Raw genomic sequence first — 19143 nt, 5'->3', positions numbered from 1 at the left:
AGGTTGACGAGAATTGTTGTGAAAGTGTTCCTGCTGCCTGGCTCTGCCTACGTCTCGCCTCGACGGCCCGCCTACTGTACTGGTCATCGCCCACACGACCTCGACAAAGCCTCTAATCTGGTCCTGCCTACTACTAATCTCCCACCTCTTTGAACTCCGCCAAACACGATTACCACACGTGCGGCTGTGGACCGAACTGCACAGCTTTTGTTGGGTGCCACACCACGGAGCATCCCTTCCCTCGAAACGCACAGGTACCAAAAACTGTGACCTCAACTCCCTCCCTCCCTAGCTGCAAAAGGTCCCTTTTCTTTTCATTGGGTTTATGTTGTCTGAGTGTGTCTGTGTGCTGGCGCCTGTCCGTTAGATAAGCCTGTATACGATTTTTATTGTTGTGATTGTTGCTTTATTAATCTCGCGTCAAGTCTGCATTGTGTCCGCTTTTGTAAGTTGCTTGTAAAATTGCCGCACCACACCTCTCTCATCTTTCCCCTACATGACATACCGAATAAAGCCTTTTGTTGTGCCACATGCTTTTCCCCCGCTTATTGTAAATAAATAATTGTAGAAATGTTCCCAGCTCATCTTTGTCTTTTCCTCCATTGGTCCAGCATGGTTAGAATCTGAGTCTAGCCGGGTCTTTATTCCCGATAATCCGTTCCTTCTCGCCGGTACGTCCTTGGCAGTGCCGCTCGACTGCATCCAATCCGGAAAGGTAGTCAGTAGATGGTAGAGTGATCCGTTTAGGCAAGGCGTACCGAGGGCGTGGTTCCCCGGTAGTCGAAACCGCGTGGTTAATTAGGTAACTTTATTCTAGACAGGAGGACCCTATGCCACGCGGTTGATGTACTGGCGTCAACGGTCGGTTAAGCGACCCGCTGCGTCACGGAATTATCCGTGAGCGACGGCCTATAATTCCGGAGAGTCTGGTGGGAATCGACGTAACTTCCCCCACTTCATGGTCGTCCTCTCCGCTGGACCCCCGGACCGCAACAATATCAATCATCATCATCGTTTTACAGTAGTTTCCATGCTTGCATGTGTAAGCAGTGGTTTACCGAATGGCCGCTTTCCAGGCTGCACGATCCCTTGCTAGCCCTCTTGTTAGGCCTTTAACTCAAACATCATCTCTCAGCAACACATCCCATGTTTTCCTCAGACGGCCTCCTACAGCTCTCCTTCCATTCATATTAATATTTAAACAGCTCCTCACACAACTACTCGACCACATCCTTTCCACATGTCAAAACCATCTCAACCTACACCTACACATAACCTCACTAATGCTTTACATTCCTAACCTATCTCTTAATTCCACATTTGATTTCCTATTCTTCAGAGCTTTTTTATGTTGAGTATTTGAGTGCTGTCTTAATCTTAATGTCGAGTATTTTAGCCACACAAGACAAGTGGCCACATAAGCCAGGAGGAACATAATGAATGTGATTACAATTTTTTTGTAATGTCTGTTAATGCAAAGTATTGCTGGGAATGGCAACGTAAAACAGGTGGTGACCGAATCAAGGTGAATGAACATTGCAAAATATTGCTACACGCAAACATAAATGCCAAGCATTGTGGCCACATAAGGTAGTAGGCCAAGTAATTGAGGTTTAAGAATGTGAAAATCAGTCTAAGGTCAGATTAGGCAATGAATCGGTCAGAAAAAAAACAGGTTTGCAAAAAGGCATGTAGGACTTCCGAAAGTGTACAATCACCAATATGTAAAGACATAAATCTTCAGCAAATCAAGAAATCATTAAGACAGAAGAGCAATTTCTATCCGCTTTGGTCTTAAGTGGGTTTCAGAAAGGTATTTTCTGGGCCAAGTCTTTTCTGGATTGGATGAAATATCAAATCTTTCAACCACAAATATTAATTAGGGTCCGAATTTGACATTTAACCTGTTGAAGCTAAAGTAAGGCATCAAACTAATGCCGATGTACTTCATTCTGTAGCAGCTGTGGAAAAGCATCATTTTGTCAATTCTTGTTTGGATTAGTTGAAAGAGGCATTGCAAGGCAAACACTGAAATTTGGAAACCAATTTTGAACTTCGACCCCCTGTATAATGCCAAATAACGACCAATTCGAAGCATTTCTACACATCACTTTTGTGGAGGCTTGCAAGCTCCTTTGTGCCAAATCTCATCTCACTCAACACAAATACAGGGAATGGAAAGGCAAAGGAAAATGCGATTGTATTTTTTTGCATTAATCATTGATCCCATAAATTTGGAACACGAGTCTATAATCGAAAAAGAAGAAAAAGCAGTCATGTGGTATTGAACAAAGATACCTCAATGCCAAATTTGGAGAGGATCGACTCAAACGAATCAATGCCGTGCAATTGCAATTTGTTAAAGGAAAAAAAAAAAATAATAATAAAAAGTCACTGTATGAAAGGGGACACAGAGGATATATATATATATATATATATATATATATATATATATATATATATATATATATATATATATATATATATAGACATATACATATACATATACATATACATATACATATACATATACATATACATATACATATACATATACATATACATATACATATACATATACATATACATATACATATACATATACATATACATATACATATACACACACACACACACACACACACACACACACACACACACACACACACACACACACACACACACACACACACACACACACACACACACACACACACACACACACACACACACACACACACACACACACACACACACACACACACACACACACACACACACACACACACAGACAATCCGGCAGGCGGCAATGGGTCGCCGAGCATGGAGACTATAAGATCTAGAGCAAAATGGATGTCATATAGCGGGACAGGGAATCACCTTAAGATTATGCATATCAAATCTCATCCAATTCCATCTACTGATAACTACTCGGTATCCATTTGAATGAAAAGTACCGAAAATGCTGTTTGAAATCGGAAATCCCCAAAGATTGAGGGGGTGCTGTGGGTGAACAAAGACCTACATACATATATACACATAGCATGGTATTTCAAAATGTTATGGACGGTTTCCGCAGTTGGGTATGTGACAAGCTTGAATTGATTCAGTTTTGGTGAAGATCCAAATCCATATCCAGACAAGAGGGGGAGCACTCGGTAGAGAGCAAAACCTCCGCCGCCAATACTGCTGGGTCACTTAAGTGAACCTGATATCCTATTCATTGTAGGTCAAAACGGATCAGACTCTACTGAACCACGATTGAATAAACTAAACTAGATCGACGCGCATGTAGAAATGCCAAAAAAAAAAAAAAAAAAAAAAAAATCGAAATTTTTTTGAAAAAAAGTTGCAAAATTTTCTAAGTTTTTTGTTTGGACCAATTCCAAAATCTAATGGCATGATCCTTGGACCATACCTAATGCCCCCTACCAAGTTTCGTCGAAATCCGTCCAGGAGTTTTTCCGTAATACTGTTCACAAACAAACAAACAGACAGGGGTGAAAACAGTAACTTCCATCCATCTTCGATGGCAGAGGTTAACTCGAGGGAGAGCACTCGCTAGAGTGCAAAACCTCCGCTGTCAATACTGCTGGGTGACTTAAGTGAACCTGATATCCTATTCATTGTAGGTCAAAACGGATCAGACTCTACTGAACCACGATTGAATAAACTGAACGAGATTGATGCGCATGTAGAAATGGCAAATTAAAAAAAAAAAAATCGAATTCTTTTGAAAAAAAAGTTGCAAATTTTTTTTTTTCTCCACCAAATTTTTTCGGGGGGGGGGGTTGGAAATCACTTAAAACATGTAGAAATTCAAAAAAATCCAATATTTTTCAAATAAAATCAAAAAAATTTTGAATAAAAAGTTGCAAATTTTTTTTTTCTCTAACATTTTTTTTTGGTTGGAAATCACTTAAAACATGTAGAAATGCAAAAACAAAAATTCAATTTTTTTTTCAAAATGGCCGCCATAGCGGCCATATTGGACTTTGGACCAAGTCCAAAATCTAATGGCATGATCCTTGGACCATACGTAATCCCCCCACCAAGTTTAGTCGACATCCGTCCAGGAGTTTTTCTGTAATACTGTTCACAAACAAACAAACAGACAGACAGGAGTGAAAACAGTAGCCTCCGTCCATCTTCGATGGTGGAGGTTAACTGGAGGGGGAGCACTCGGTAGAGTGCAAAACCTCCGCCGCCAATACTGCTAGGTCACTCAAGTGAACCTGATATCCTATTCATTCAATTTGACGTCAACAGTGCTCACAGAGTTATAGTTTGCAACTTTCCCTTTTACATACTCAATTCATTCGTCATAACTAGATTCCTTGAGACAGAAATTGATTTTACGTGGGTATATCCACCTGAAGTTCCAAAATCAGCCGCAATTATAATTTTGGCATGTTTTTTGTTGGAAATCACTTATAACATGTAGAAATGCAAAAAAAAAATAAAAATAAAAATAAAAAATAAAATCGAAATTTTGTTGAAAAAAAAGTTGCAAAAAAATGTTTTTTCCTCTAACAATTTTTTTTTGGGGGGGTTGGAAATCACTTAAAACATGTAGAAATGCAAAAAAAAATCAAATATTTTTTTCAAAATGGCCACCATAGTGGTCATATTGGATTTTGCACCTAGTCCAAAATCTAATTGCATGATCCTTGGAACATACCTAATCCCCCCACCAAGTTTCGTCGAAATCCGTCGAGGAGTTTTTTCCGTAATACTGTTCACAAACAAACAAATAAAAACAATGTCACCCACAGGGTTACCTGTATCTTGCCAAAAGGTGACCACGTGTGACTTCTTTAAGGTCACACTGAGGTGAACAGAGCTGCTATCCAGATGGAGCAACTCCTTGAGGAATATCTGCCTACGAGAGATTCCGATGAGAATCGTTCTACAGAGTAACCATGAAAAATATGCGTTTGCCTCATAATGTCACCAAATGACGTCATAATGTCTCAAGCTTGACATATCTAGAAAGCACTCATCGAGGTGTTCAATTTGAGGTACTACACGATATGGTTCCTAAAACTTGAAAATTTGACCTTGGGGTCAAATGTGTTTGACCTCAGGTGCTAACCATGAAGGTCAAGGCCAATCGCCACCAAAAATTAATCAGCTGAGCGCCAGACCATGAACTATATTCCCATGAAGTTTGAAGACGATCCGATCAAAATTACTCAAAAAATAAGGGTTTCGTCCACTCCCCTGATTTGCGACAAAGTGATCTTGACCTTTGACCTTGACCTTCAAAATTTTGTGCACTGAAAGGGACCTCTATAGGCCTCTGATATGCGAAGTTACAAAAATTTCCAATGATAACTGTGCTCTGCAGAATTTTTTATACGTGATTACAGACAAACAAACAAACAAACAAACAAACAAACAAACAAAAAAAAAACGTACAAGCTGACTAACATATCTTGCAAAAACTTCGTTTTGGCAAGATAACAAACAGAAAGGGGTGAAATCAGTAACCTCCGATCTTCGATGGCGGAGGTTAATAACAGAATTTTTCAATTATTAAAGTGGTTCTTCACCATTGAGAGATGGGGCCAAAAAACCACACACACACACACACACACACACACACACACACACACACACACACACACACACACACACACACACACACACACACACACACACACACACACACACACACACACACACACACACACACACACACACATACACACACACAATCTCATTCCGAATCACTCCTGAACATATCTCATAACTCACAAGTTAAGCCTCCAAATCAAAATCCTTGGATTGTTGTGCCATCGGCAGTCGATGATATGACAACCAATCCTTCCTATCAGCATAATTGCCACAAAAAATAATGAGCAAAAATTCACCATTTTCACTCCTATTTCAACAAATGTAAATACAACTAGTGGGGGAGCACTCGGTAGAGTGAAAAACCTCCACCGCCAATACTGCTAGGTCACTCAAGTGAATCTGATATCCTATTCATTCAATTTGACGTCAACAGTGCTCACAGAGTTATAGTTTGCAACTTTCCCATTTACATCCTCAATTCATTTGTCATAACTAGATTCCTTGAGACAGAAATTGATTTTACGTGGGTATATTCACCTGAAGTTCCAAAATCAACCGCAATTATAATTTTAGCATGTTTTTTTGTTGGAAATCACTTATAACATGTAGAAATGCAAAAAAAAAAAAAAAAAAAAAAATCGAAATTTTGTTGAAAAAAAAGTTGCAAATTTTTTTTTTCTCTAACAATTTTTTTTTTTGGGAGGGGGGGTTGGAAATCACTTAAAACATGTAGAAATACAAAAACAAAAATTCAAATATTTTTTCAAAATGGCCGCCATAGCGGCCATATTGGACTTTGGACCAAGTCCAAAATCTAATGGCATGATCCTTGGACCATACCAAATTCCCCCACCAAGTTTCGTCGAAATCCGTAGAGGAGTTTTTCCGTAATACTGTTCACAAACGAACAAACAGACAGGGGTGAAAACAGTAACCTCCGTCCATCTTCGATGGCGGAGGTTACTGACGCAGTGCACGTGTAGTTTTGATTTGTTTGTTGGTACTCCAAGATAGTGGACAGCAAACGTGGTGATGTCACATGCACGTGCACCCTCTATTGAAGGGGGAGTTTTCAAAACATCGCGTTTGTTATTTACATACAAGTCGTTCATTACGGGATTTTCACTTACCTGCCCAGTGAGGATCATGGTGTCACTAACTTTTCAGAAGGGGGGTTTGAATGGTTGAAAAACAACCATTACCTCAGATCATTAATCCATTACCTCAACAACTGAGGCTGAAAAACAGGTTGAAGCAATAATATTGCCGAAAAGATGGAGAAAATAACCGCGTAATGGAAAGCAGGTTGTGTACGGAGCACAATGTGTAAGTCTTGCTCACAGAATTTGTCGGCAATCAGATGTATTTTCGTGTTTATCACTGCCAAAGTTCTCAAGTATTATTTTATCTTTTCAAGACACCCACAAATATTTTTCTGAAAATTAATATACAATGAGGAAAAGGGGGATTTTATTGATCAGGCTTGGGAGCCTCACTCAAGTCCTTAAAGAGCCACATACGGCTCCGGAGCTGAAGGTTGCCGACCCCCAAACTAGACAATTCATACAGAACACCTCATCCCACAAAGTCTTGAGATAAAGGACATGGAAACAGTTACTGGTCTTTACAACTCTTGCTTTGCGTTTCCAAGCAAAATATATATTAGTTTTGTTTATTGCCTTTGAATAACAGGCGCGATGGTAATTACCGGTCTTTGCCGATAGCAGGCGCGATGATTATAATCATAGGAAGCCGATTGGTCAAACGGAGCATGATGATGACGATTTCACCACCATCGACTTTTATCCATGCATTTCCACAATCACAAACCTTTGGCCAACTCTTGTCAGAGAAATAAATGATATTCAAATGATCTTTGAGAAAAAGATGTACTAAAGAGACATATTTTTGATGAAATGAGCTCAGATGTTACATCACTCAGCACCGCAATTTTGTCTGAATATAGAGGTTCCTCCGCTGGGAGAGCGCAAGCAGCAAATTGGATTGGTTGAGACGGCGTACAATTTTGCCAAGTTCAGAACCAAAGTCCTGCTAAAATGCAGGTTTTTGCAAATGCCAAGCCAATTTGTCTCCATGTTAAAAAAATATATCCTTCCATTAAAGTTAAGTAGTTCCTCGATCACAGACAACCAAATGCTTCAACCCACCCCCTCTCCCCTCACTTACATACATGGGGTAAAAATAGTAAAACCATCATCAGGAAACAGCAGTCAAAACTGTGACTATTACGCTTTATGGGCAGGCTCTTCTGCAAGCCTTGGCCTAGGTTGGACATGTATTACAAAAATTAAAAAGGATATCTAAATGGCTTTAACAACCTTAACTCGAGTGAAATCGATGGCGCGCCATTGCAAATACCCACACTTCCCACCTCAAGCAAAGTTGAAAGATGGCAAAACTTCCACCAGGAATGACCCATCAAATTTTGAGTATTTAAAAAATAAATAATAATAATAATAATAATCATCATCATCATCCATTGTGACACCTTTGGCACCCTGGGGCATGAATTGGGCACCAAATCCAAGAAATAGTTACATATTTCATGCTCCCCAATGTTGATTGCATCTGCAAAGTTTCATTGGATATTACAAATATCATGATCATACCTACTAAGTTTGGTGGATTTCTGCACAACTGTTTAGGAGGAGATAATGTGACAGACAGACAGACAGACAGACAGAGACAGACAGAGACAGAGACAGACAGAGACAGACAGAGAGCCCCAACCTCACCTTCTATCATTTCAAGTGCCTCATCTTTGGTACGTGTGATATTTTCCTGTCGCCACGAGGATGGTCGACGCGAATCACGGTGTTTTACCAGCAGGTGAGAACAGCGCACCTCCCCACCAGGACATTCTCCAACAGTTTCTCCAGGCTTTGGCCGCTCCCACTGACTACGTTTAGTGGTGTGGTTGAAATAATAAACAGAATCTGCAGGTTCATAAACAACAGTCACACATTAAGACAGCTACATTTAAGCGACAGATGACAAATAAAACAATATGCAAAATCATTAATTACATTTATGGTGGGTTGTGAGGTTGGGGATGGGGGGAGAGTGGGGGTGAGGGGAGGGTTATCTGGATAATGCAATTATCATGAGGCCTTTAACCAATGTTTAGTCCAGTAGTTTATGGGCCTTTTGGACAATGTATTGAAGACATGGCCCTGTCCCACATGTCGAACTGGACGAGGTTAGGTGTAGGGGGAGGGGTGATGCAGCATCTTTCCATTCCACCATCAATGAGACAAGGTCCCTCCTCTACCCCCTCCAAAACATCATTTATGTGAGATTGGGGGGAGGGGAGGGTGAGCCTCAGACCACTCCCAGTCCATCAATGGTGGAAAGTCTGAGCAACGATTGGTCCCACACCCTACCCAGTCGTGATTGCAGGACCCTCTGGGCACACAACACCCATCCCCCCCACCCCCCTCCTCGCTTCCTTGCTATGCTTTCATTAGCCAGGGTTGATCAGCGGGTTGGGAGGAAGGGGATGGACTGGAAGAAAAGGGATGATCTTGCCTTTCACTCACTCTCTTGTGCTCTTACTCAATGATACAGTGGAACATGCATTGTTGGCCTGGGTATCTTGTGCTTTTGCTCCACACACTGGGATGTGAGCTGTTGGCACATTTCTGCCCTCGTAAGCTGCTTGCCTTCCACCTTATGAGTCACACACCTGCCATGCAGTCTGGGGCTCCATCACCTGTGCTATTTCTCTCTCACTTGACTAATTCAGTATGAATGGGGGTCATGTGTATGGGCCCATACGATAGTAAGAGGTTAATTTCCTTGCCATGCTGATACTTTAGGTTTGATGAATTATTCCTGGAGGACTAAATCTTTACGAGAAGAGAGATGTTTTTCTGTGTGCACATGTCAACATTTCAGTGATGGCCGAATAGTCAGGTATGGGAGCATATACGTCCGAGCAGCGCGTTGCTGCGTCCACTTTCTGCCGGTACTCTAAGGGCCTCCATCTGGTCATCCCCCAGGCAGATGCCTGGCCCATCCCAATCTCTTTGAGATGCTGATCAACCTACTGCAACCACGAGGCACGTGTTCGGGCCATTGGCCTCCTGCACTCACGAGACTCCCTCGCTGAGAGAATCTGGTGAGCAGGATCAGAGTTAGGAAAACGATCCCCATGTCCATACAGCCGCAGCTGACGCTCACGGACTATGCAGGAAATAAATCTCATTTGAGTCTCTCTCAGCAACCACTCGTTGCTGTGATTGCTTTACACCAAAGAGGTCAACGATTGACCGTATCCGTGCTCTTCGGGAACCATGAAGTTGCACCTCAAATCCAAGAGAAAGTTCAACCAGCGACAACCAAGGATTCCACGAAGAGACCTGGTACCAAAGGAATGAGGTCTCAGCCTCAGATCCATGGTCAAAGTCCAAGTCTCACATACATAGAGCGAGACTGGAAGCACCAAGGACCTGAAGACTCGGACTTTCATCCTCCCACACAGATACCGGCAGCGCCAAACCCCATGATCCAGTGAATCCATGACTCCCCAAGGCCGGGACCCAGACGTCTGTTGACCTCTGGCTCACAGCCAGCAGAGACATGAAAATCACTGCCAAGGTAAGTGAATCTCTCCATTACCTCAACATCCTCACCACAAACAGGCACAGACAGGACAGCTGCATCTAAGATGTCATTGAAAGACTGGATCTTAGTTTTGACCCAGGAAACCCGTAATCCCAGCAGCTCCGACTACTCATTCAGCACCTCGAGGGGCCCCAAAAGGATATTGAAAGGCTCCGCAAAGATGACTGCATCATCTGCAAAATCAAGGTCAGAGATCTTGACATTCCTGAAGGATGCACCGCAGCCTGATCTCTCAGACATCCTCCTCAGAATCCAGTCCATACAAGTGCAGAAAAGTGTGGGGGCCAGCACACCACTGACAAACTCCAGTAACAACTGGAAATAAGTCAGAGATGGCACCACCACATCTCACAGCACTATCAGTACCAGAGTATAGTTCAGACAGCAGATCGATCAGTTTTGGTGGCACCCCACGAAGAATAAGAATCCCCCAGAGGGCAGCCCAATTCACTGAATAAAACGCTTTACAGAGATCAAGATAGGATGCAAGCAGCTGCTGCCGAAACTCTCGTCTGCGTTCGGTGAGGACCCGAAGAGCAAGGATATAGTCAATCGTTGACCTCTTTGGTGTAAAGCCTGACTGCTATGGACGCTGGTGCTCAGGCAGATGGTGGCGAACACTATCAAGAATTATCCGAGGAAAGACCTTCCCGGCACTGAGAGCAGCCTCACCCCTCGGTAGTTGTTGCAGTCCTGGCGATCACCCTTCCCTTTCCAGAGAGGGACAACAAGGCCCCTGTTCCAGTCAGTTGGTATGATGCCTGTGTTCCAGGTAGAGCACAGAACTGCATGCAATGACACGAGTACAGCATTTCCACCCGCCTTGAGAAATTCAGCATGGATGCCACAGATCCCTGGAGCTTCACCCCATTTCAACCGGTTCACTGCAGCCTGTTTCCACAAACTAAGGTGGACCACATTTGATTGGAGGGTCAGCAACAGGGATTGTAACACCCCTGACGTCCAATTCGACAGCTGGTCGATCAGCCTGGTACAACCGCTTAAAGTAACCAGTCCAGCGGGCCTTCACTTCGGACTCCTGTGTCAAGAGCCCACCACCCTCCGCTATAACGGCAGTACACCAAGGGATGGGCTTGGATGAACGTAATGCGTGAATTTCCCTGAAAGCAAGACAATAATCACTTGGCCACAGGTGATGCTCTACCCCCTCGCAGATTCCTCGCACATAGGCCTCCTTATCCACCCTTAGCGCACGTGAAGTTTTACGCCTCAGCTCTGCCATTCAGCCTGGCCCTGCGACTCTGGTCAATGGTATCCAGTGTCCCTTGATTGACAAAATTCTTCTTCGCCCTTTGGTAAGTTTCAAGACATCCACCGGCAACATCAAGGATGTTGGTCTTGAAGGAACTGCACAACTCTTCAGGATCTCCCAAAGCACACAAATCCCCCAAATCTCCACTCGGCCTGTTAGCAAACTCCTCAGCTACCCTCTCATCCTTGAACTTGCCAACATCCAGCCTAGGCTGGGATGGTACCATTCTCCTGGATTTAAGGTGCAACTTAAGAGTTACTACAACAAGAATGTGGTCAGTACTAAGGAACTGAGAACACCGGAAGACCCTGCAGTTTTGGATCATCCTCCAGCGACCATCAACCAGAACATGGTCAATCTCCTATGCCACACCGCTTGGAGCTTGGAGGCGCTGAAACCATGAATCAGCCACCCTAAATCCATGACTTCTTGCAAAGTCAAGGAACTTGGTGCTCTTCAGGTTCACAGTTGCAGACCAATGGGGACCAAAACATGTCTCATAACCATCCCTATCAGTTCCAGTCGATGCATTGAAATCCCCCAAGACTAGAATTGTATCTCGCCTGGGGCATGGATCAACCACAGACGAGCGTGGCATAGAATGCATCCTTCACGGTGAGATCACTCGCCTCAGTCGGAGCATATACAGAGACCAGGGAAATGACACCCAAGGAGTGACGAATCCTTATTCTCGTAATATGCTCGTTGACTAGTGTTAAGGCGCTGTCACACCTTGACGATTTAGCCAGCGTATGCCGACTTATTAATTTTTTTTCTAAAACGCTGGCACATGTTGAATACGTTATGGGTAAGTTTTGATAACATTAAGAGCACGCTGAAAAACACTGCCATACGTCGTAGTACGCTGGCTTTAATCGTTGTACTTTGTGGTTTTCCTCAAATTTTTGCATGCTTGAAATTTTACGACGTATGCCGGCGTATGACTCACACGTTCCGCTACGCTAACCATAAGTTGTAGGCACGTTACGCGATCGTTGACACACATCGACACACGTTACTTGTAAGTTACTCATAAGTCGAAACATGTCGAGGTAATGGTTAACGTACCCGAAACTTATTTATAACCTATGAGTAACGTGTTGTGGGCACGTTACGCGATCGTTGACACACGTCGACCACACGTTACTTGTAAGTTACTCACAAGTCGAAACACGACGAGGTAATGTCTAGCGCGGTGGTTCTCAAGCTTTTGAAGCCGCGACCCCCCCCCCCCAATAAAAAATAAAAAAAAAACACGGAGTCTGGAACAATGACGGGTTCCTCCTGTGAAGCTCATTTTTATATACCCATTCCCCTGAACGCTGCCAATACGCCATTATACGGTAGCTGTAAGTTAGAAACACGTTCAGTAAGTTCTGTGGTCATCCGGAAGACGTCAATCAAATACGTCTAAATACGTCAATATGCGTTGGAGATACGTTACTCATAAGTTAGAATTACGTTTCGAGTAAGCTAAACATTACCTCGACGCGTTTCGACTTATGATTAACTCACAAGCAACGTGTGTCGACGTGTGTCAATGATCGCATATCGTGACTACAGCCTATTACCAGCGTATACAGAACTTGTGAGCCATACGTCGAGTACATCGTAAAATTTTCAGCATGCTTGAAATTTCACGACGTACTAGACGTACCATGAAATATGACAGCGTTCTTCATCGTTTTTCAGCGTGCTCTTAACGTATACACAACTTACCCATACCATATTCGACGTGTGCCAGCGTTTTCGACACATTTTGCATAGGTCGGCATACGCTGGCGAAATCGTCAAGGTGTGACTGCGCGGTTGACACTTCCAATTCTCAGGCGGTTATGATTTAAATCGGCGTGCGGCAGGTTTTTTACAGGCTACGCCACGAGTTCGTCGGCGATACGTGCAGCGCGCTATGCCTAAGTTAAACTATCGTTGGGCATAGGTTGTGAACGCCGACAACAGGCTAAGCATTCATTGGTATAAGTTATCTATAAGACAACGAAACGTTCTGTGCCCATTACTAATATGTTATGCATACGACCAACAAGTTATGAATATGACCAAAACTTAAAAAAAACATCAAAATTTCAGCGTACGCCAACGTTTTACATACATTTTTATATGTTGCCATTGCTGGCTAAAACGTCAGGTGTGACAGCGCCTTTACCTAACTTATCATTGGAGTCAGCTTATTGGACACAACTACAGCAACTCCTTGGGCATGGTAATCATCAGAGCGACCAGACCAATAGTAGGTGTAACCACCCGCCATGATCTCGCCGCATTCCGGTCTCCAAACCTCAGAGAGTGCTGCAATACCGATGTCCAAACGCTTGAACTCAGCTGATAACAGAGACAGCTGATCCTCCTCTCTTCGGTATAGGACATTCCAGGCACCCACCCAAAGGGACCACCTCAGGTTAATCCAAGGAGACCGCCGTCTGGTGGACGACACCTCAGCACTACCCTGACACACTCTCCCGCAATCTGACCCGGGAATGTTACCCCGTGGTTTCTCTCCTATCATCAAAGATTGGGGATCCCGAAGGTTATGCCCCAATCCCGTTATCCAGTGAGCTGCCCTCACAGGAGGTACTCCCACGGAGTGGGTTTTCAGATTTTTTATGCTTCGAGAATGTTTTGCAGAAGGAACAGTTTTCCGGTGGCCGGAGTGCAAATCCTGCCACAACCTCCTGATAAGAAGTAACCCAACTGTAGGAGGTCGTCCGCAGACACAGTTGGGCACTAGATATTGCTGGCCGTTGGCTCACAAGGAGCTCCTCCATCCCTTTGACAGGTTTTGTTTTTAATCCTGCTGGGTGTCCATATCCAAGCACCATCCTCACCAGGAAACTTGGTGGGGGAGACGGTTTAGTCGCCGACAACCTGACCATGGAACAGGTTAGTACAGGTTTACATGATACCTGTAGCAAGTCACAGATCTGATCTGGCCTGACCTGACGATCTGGCTTGATGGCCCAATGGATCTTCGTTAAACTTTCAGAGGTTCATCATTGAATGCTGGGGAGTGTTTTAAGCTTTTTTGGTTGAAGTTTGAATAATTTATTTGAATTTTTTTACATCGTTCAATAATTCAAAAGGGCATGTGGTTAGGGAAGGGTATTGATTATGGGGGATTTTGACTTCCCAGGGATAGATTGGGTCCAGGAACAGGGAAAAGGCAGATCAGATGAGCATTTCCTAGTTTTAGTCCAGGATTGCTTTTTAACCCAGTTTGTAGATGAGCCCACAAGGAGGAGTGCAGTGTTAGACCTTTTAAGTAATGATCCAGAAATGGTGGAGGAGGTGAAGGTTGGGGAGCATTGAGGAGCAAGTGACCATAACATTGTGTGCAAAGATTCTGTTAAGGGTTAGAGTTCAGGATAGTAGGGAAAGACTATTAGATTTCAGGAAGGCAAACTTTGAGGGTATGAGGAGAGAATTGGGTGATGGACATCAGGAGAAACCAACAACAGGACAATCAGCATCAGATAAATGGGAAACCTTCAAGGAGCAAATGTGTGGAGTGCAGAGTAAGTACATTCCAATCAGGTCTAAAACTAGAAGCAGAAAGAGACCAGGGTGGTTGAGCAGTGAGATAAGGAACGCTATCAAGGAGAAGCAGAAGGCATTTATTAGGTTTGAAATAACAGGACTGGAGTAAGATTTATATCACTATCGAAGTAAACAGAGGCAAGTTAAGAAAACTCGACAAGCCAAAAGAGAGTACGAGAAGTACATGGCTAAGAATATTAAACATAACAGCAAGGCATTCTTTAAGTACATCAAGGGAAAAGAACAGGTGATGACCAGTGTGGGCCCATTGAGAAATAGCACCGGGAGAGTGGTTAGTGATGAAAGTGAGATGACAGGCTTATTAAGCAGGTATTTTTCTTCAACTTATACACAAGAACAGTCAGGAGAATTGCCAATAAATGAGAGTATCTATCAAGGAGGTGAGGAAGGGCTTTTATAGAAGAACCAGGTTGGAGTAGAGGAAGTAAAGGAACAGCTAGGTAATCATAGAGCAGATAAGGCTCCGGGTCCAGATAATATGTCAGGTCAGGTATGGGAGCATGTGCCAGAACAGCGCGTCGCTGCGTCCACTTTCCGCCGGTACTCCAGGGGCCTCCGTCTGGCCATCCCCCAGGCAGATGCCAGGCCCATCCCCATCTCCTTGAGATGATGGTCAACCTGCTGCAACCATGAGGCACGTGGTCGGCCCACTGGCCTCCTCCACTCATGAGACTCCCTCGCTGAGAGAATCTGGTGAGCAGGATCAGCGTCAGGAAAACGAGCCACATGTCCATACAGCCGCAGCTGACGCTCACGGACTATGCAGGTAACAAATCTCATCCGAGTCTCTCTCAGCAACCGCTCGTTGGACACAAAATCCGACCAGCGATAGCCAAGGATTCTCCGAAGAGACCTGGTACCAAAGGAATTAAGTCTCCGTCTCAGATCCTTGGTCAAAGTCCAAGTCTCGCACCCATAGAGCAAGACTGGAAGTACCAAGGACCTGAAGACTCGGACTTTCGTCCTCCCGCACAGGTACCGGCAGCGCCACACCCCATGATCCAGTGAATCCATGACTCCCCAGGCCCGACCCAGACGTCTATTGACCTCCGGCTCACAACCTGCGGAGACATGAATATCACTGCCAAGGTAAGTGAATCTATCCACGACCTCAACATCCTCACCACAAACAGACACAGACAGGACAGCAGCATCCAAGATGTCACCGAAAGCCTGGATCTTTGTTTTGACCCAAGAAATCCGTAATCCCAACGGCTCCGACTCCTCATTCAGCACCTCGAGGGCCCCCAAGAGGATGTCTAAAGTCTCCGCAAAGATGACTGCATCATCTGCAAAATCAAGGTCCGAGATCTTGACATTGCCAAACGATGCACCGCAACTTGATCTCTCCGACATCCTCCCAAAAATCCAGTCCATACAAGTGCTGAAAAGTGTGGGGGCAAGTACACACCCCTGACGAACTCCAGTAACAACTGGAAATAAGTCAGAGATGGTACCACCACACTTCACAGCACTCTCAGTACCAGAGTAGAGTTCAGACATCAGATCGATCAGTTTTGGTGGCACCCCACGAAGACCAAGAATCCTCCAGAGGACATCCCGATTCACTGAATCGAACGCTTTACAGAGATCAACATAGGTTGCAAGCAGCCCCTGCCGAAACTCTCGTCTGCGTTCGGTGAGGACACGAAGTGCAAGGATACGGTCAATCGTTGACCTCTTTGGTGTAAAGCCTGACTGCTCTGGACGCTGGTGCTCAAGCAGATGGTGGCGAACCCTATCAAGAATTATCCGAGCAAAGACCTTGCCCGGCACTGAGAGCAGCGTCACCCCTCGGTAGTTGTTGCAGTCTTGGCGATCACCCTTCCCTTTCCAGAGAGGGACAACAAGGCCCCTCTTCCAGTCAGTTGGGATGATGCCTGTGTTCCAGGCAGAGCACAAAACTGCATGCAACGACGCGAGTGCAGCATTTCCACCAGCCTTGAGAAGTTCGGCATGGATGCCACAGATCCCTGGAGCTTTGCCCCGTTTCAACTGGTTCACCGCAGCCCGTGTTTCCACAAGCGATGGTGGACCACAGTTGATTCGAGGGTCAGCAACAGGGATTGTAACACCCTTGACGTCCAAGTCGACAGCTGGGGGATCAGCCTGGTACAACCGCTCAAAGTAACCGGCCCAGCGGGCCTTCACTTCAGACTCCTCTGTCAAGAGCCTACCACTCTCTGCTCGAACTGCAGTGCTGCGAGGGATGGGCTTGGATGAACGTAATGCGCGAATTCCCCTGTAAGCGGGACGAGAATCACCTGTCCACAGGTGATGCTCTACCCCCTCACAGATTCCTCGCACAGAGGCCTCCTTGTCCACCCTCAGTGCACGTACAGTTTTACGCCTCAGCTCCCTGAACAGCTCAGCTCTGCCATTCAGCCTGGCCCTGCGACTCTGGTCAATGGTATCCAGTGTCCCTTGAGAGACAAAATTCTTCTTTGCCCTGCGGTGAACTCCAAGGCATCCACCGGCAACATCAAGGACGGTGGTCTTGAAGGTGCTCCACAACTCTTCAGGACCCCCAAAGCACCCAGACCCCCCAAGTGTCCACTCAGCCTGTTCGCAAACTCCTCAGCTACTCTCTCATCCCTGAGCTTGGCAACATCCAGCCTAGGCTGGGATGGTACCATTCTCCAGGATTTAAGGTGCAGCTTTAGAGTTGCTACAACAAGCCTGTGGTCAGTATTGAGGAACTGAGCACTCCGGTAGACCCTGCAGTTCTGGATCATCCTCCAACGACCGTCAATGAGGACATGGTCAATCTCCTTTGCCACACCGCCAGCGTTGGAATACCAAGTCCAGCGATGAGCTTGCGGGCGCTGAAACCATGAACCAGCCACCCTAAGTCCATGACTTCTTGCAAAGTCAAGGAACTTAGTGCTATTCTGGTTCATAGTTCCTGACCCATGGGGACCAACACACACCTCATAACCATCCCTATCAGTTCCAGTCGATGCATTGAAATCCCCCAAGACTAGAAGTGTATCTCGTCTGGGGCACTGATCAACCACAGACTCGAGTGTGGCGTAGAATGTGTCCTTCACGGTAAGATCACTCGCCTCAGTCGGAGCATAAATAGAGACCAGGGAAATGACACCTAAGGAGTGACGAATCCTTAATCTCATAATACGCTCGTTGACCGGTGTTACCTCAATTATCATTGGGGTCAGCTTATTGGACACAGCTACAGCAACTCCTTGGGTATGGTAACCATCAGAGCGACCAGACCAATAGTAGGTGTAACCACCCACCATTATCTCGCCGCAATCCGGTCTCCGAACCTCAGAGAGAGCTGCAATCCCGATGTCCAAACGCTTGAGCTCAGATGATAACAGAGACAGGTGATCATCCTCTCTTAGGGATAGGACATTCCAGGCACCCACCCGAAGGGACCGCCTCAGGTTAACCCAAGGAGACCGCCGTCTGGTGGACGACACCTCAGCACCACTCCGACACACTCTCCCGCAATCTGACCCAGGGATGTTACCCCGTGGTTTCCCTCCTATCAAAGATTGGGGGTCCCGAAGGCTTTGCCCCAATCCCATCATCCGGTGAGCTGCCCTGCGAAGGGAAGCTGCACAGGAGGTACTCCCACGGAGTGGGTTTTCAGATTTTTTTGCGTTTTTGCGTTTTGCGGAATGAAGCGTTTTATGGTGGCTGGAGTGCAAATCCTGCCACCAACCTCCTAATAAGAAGTAACCCAACTGCAGGAGGACGTCCGCAGACACAGTTGGGCACTAGATATGGATGGCCGTTGGCTCACAAGGAGCTCCTCCGCCCTTTGACAGGTTTTGTTTTTAATCCTGCTGGGTGTCCATATCCAAACACCCTCCTCACCAGAAAACCTGGTGGGGGAGACGGTTTAGTCGCCGACAACCCGACCATGGAACAGGTTAGTACAGGTTTACATGGTACCTGTAGCAGGTCACAGATCGAACCTGACCTGACACCTGACCTCACATATGCACCTGAGAGTATTGATGAGAGATAATATGCACCTGAGAGTATTGATGGAGGTGGCTGAGCAGGTAAGCGAGATGTTAACGGATATTTTAAACAGTTCA

The 19143-nt window shown here is 45.2% G+C and overlaps 1 protein-coding gene across 1 annotated transcript in view; it reads right to left on the bottom strand.

The window, feature by feature from the left end:
- The window catches only part of PIN1 (peptidylprolyl cis/trans isomerase, NIMA-interacting 1), an 89854-nt gene that overhangs the window by 56074 nt on the left and 14637 nt on the right, over positions 1 to 19143 (bottom strand). The window contains exon 2 of the mRNA XM_085883262.1: positions 8337 to 8537. Within this exon, the coding sequence (XP_085739388.1) occupies positions 8337 to 8537 (201 nt within the window). The remainder of the gene's footprint in view (positions 1 to 8336; positions 8538 to 19143) is intronic.

This window comes from Eptatretus burgeri, chromosome 5, assembly GCF_056783735.1.
Source record: "Eptatretus burgeri isolate ZD-2024b chromosome 5, Ebu_testis_v1, whole genome shotgun sequence".
Taxonomy (NCBI): domain Eukaryota; kingdom Metazoa; phylum Chordata; class Myxini; order Myxiniformes; family Myxinidae; genus Eptatretus; species Eptatretus burgeri.
This window is presented reverse-complemented; position numbering and strand designations above follow the sequence as displayed.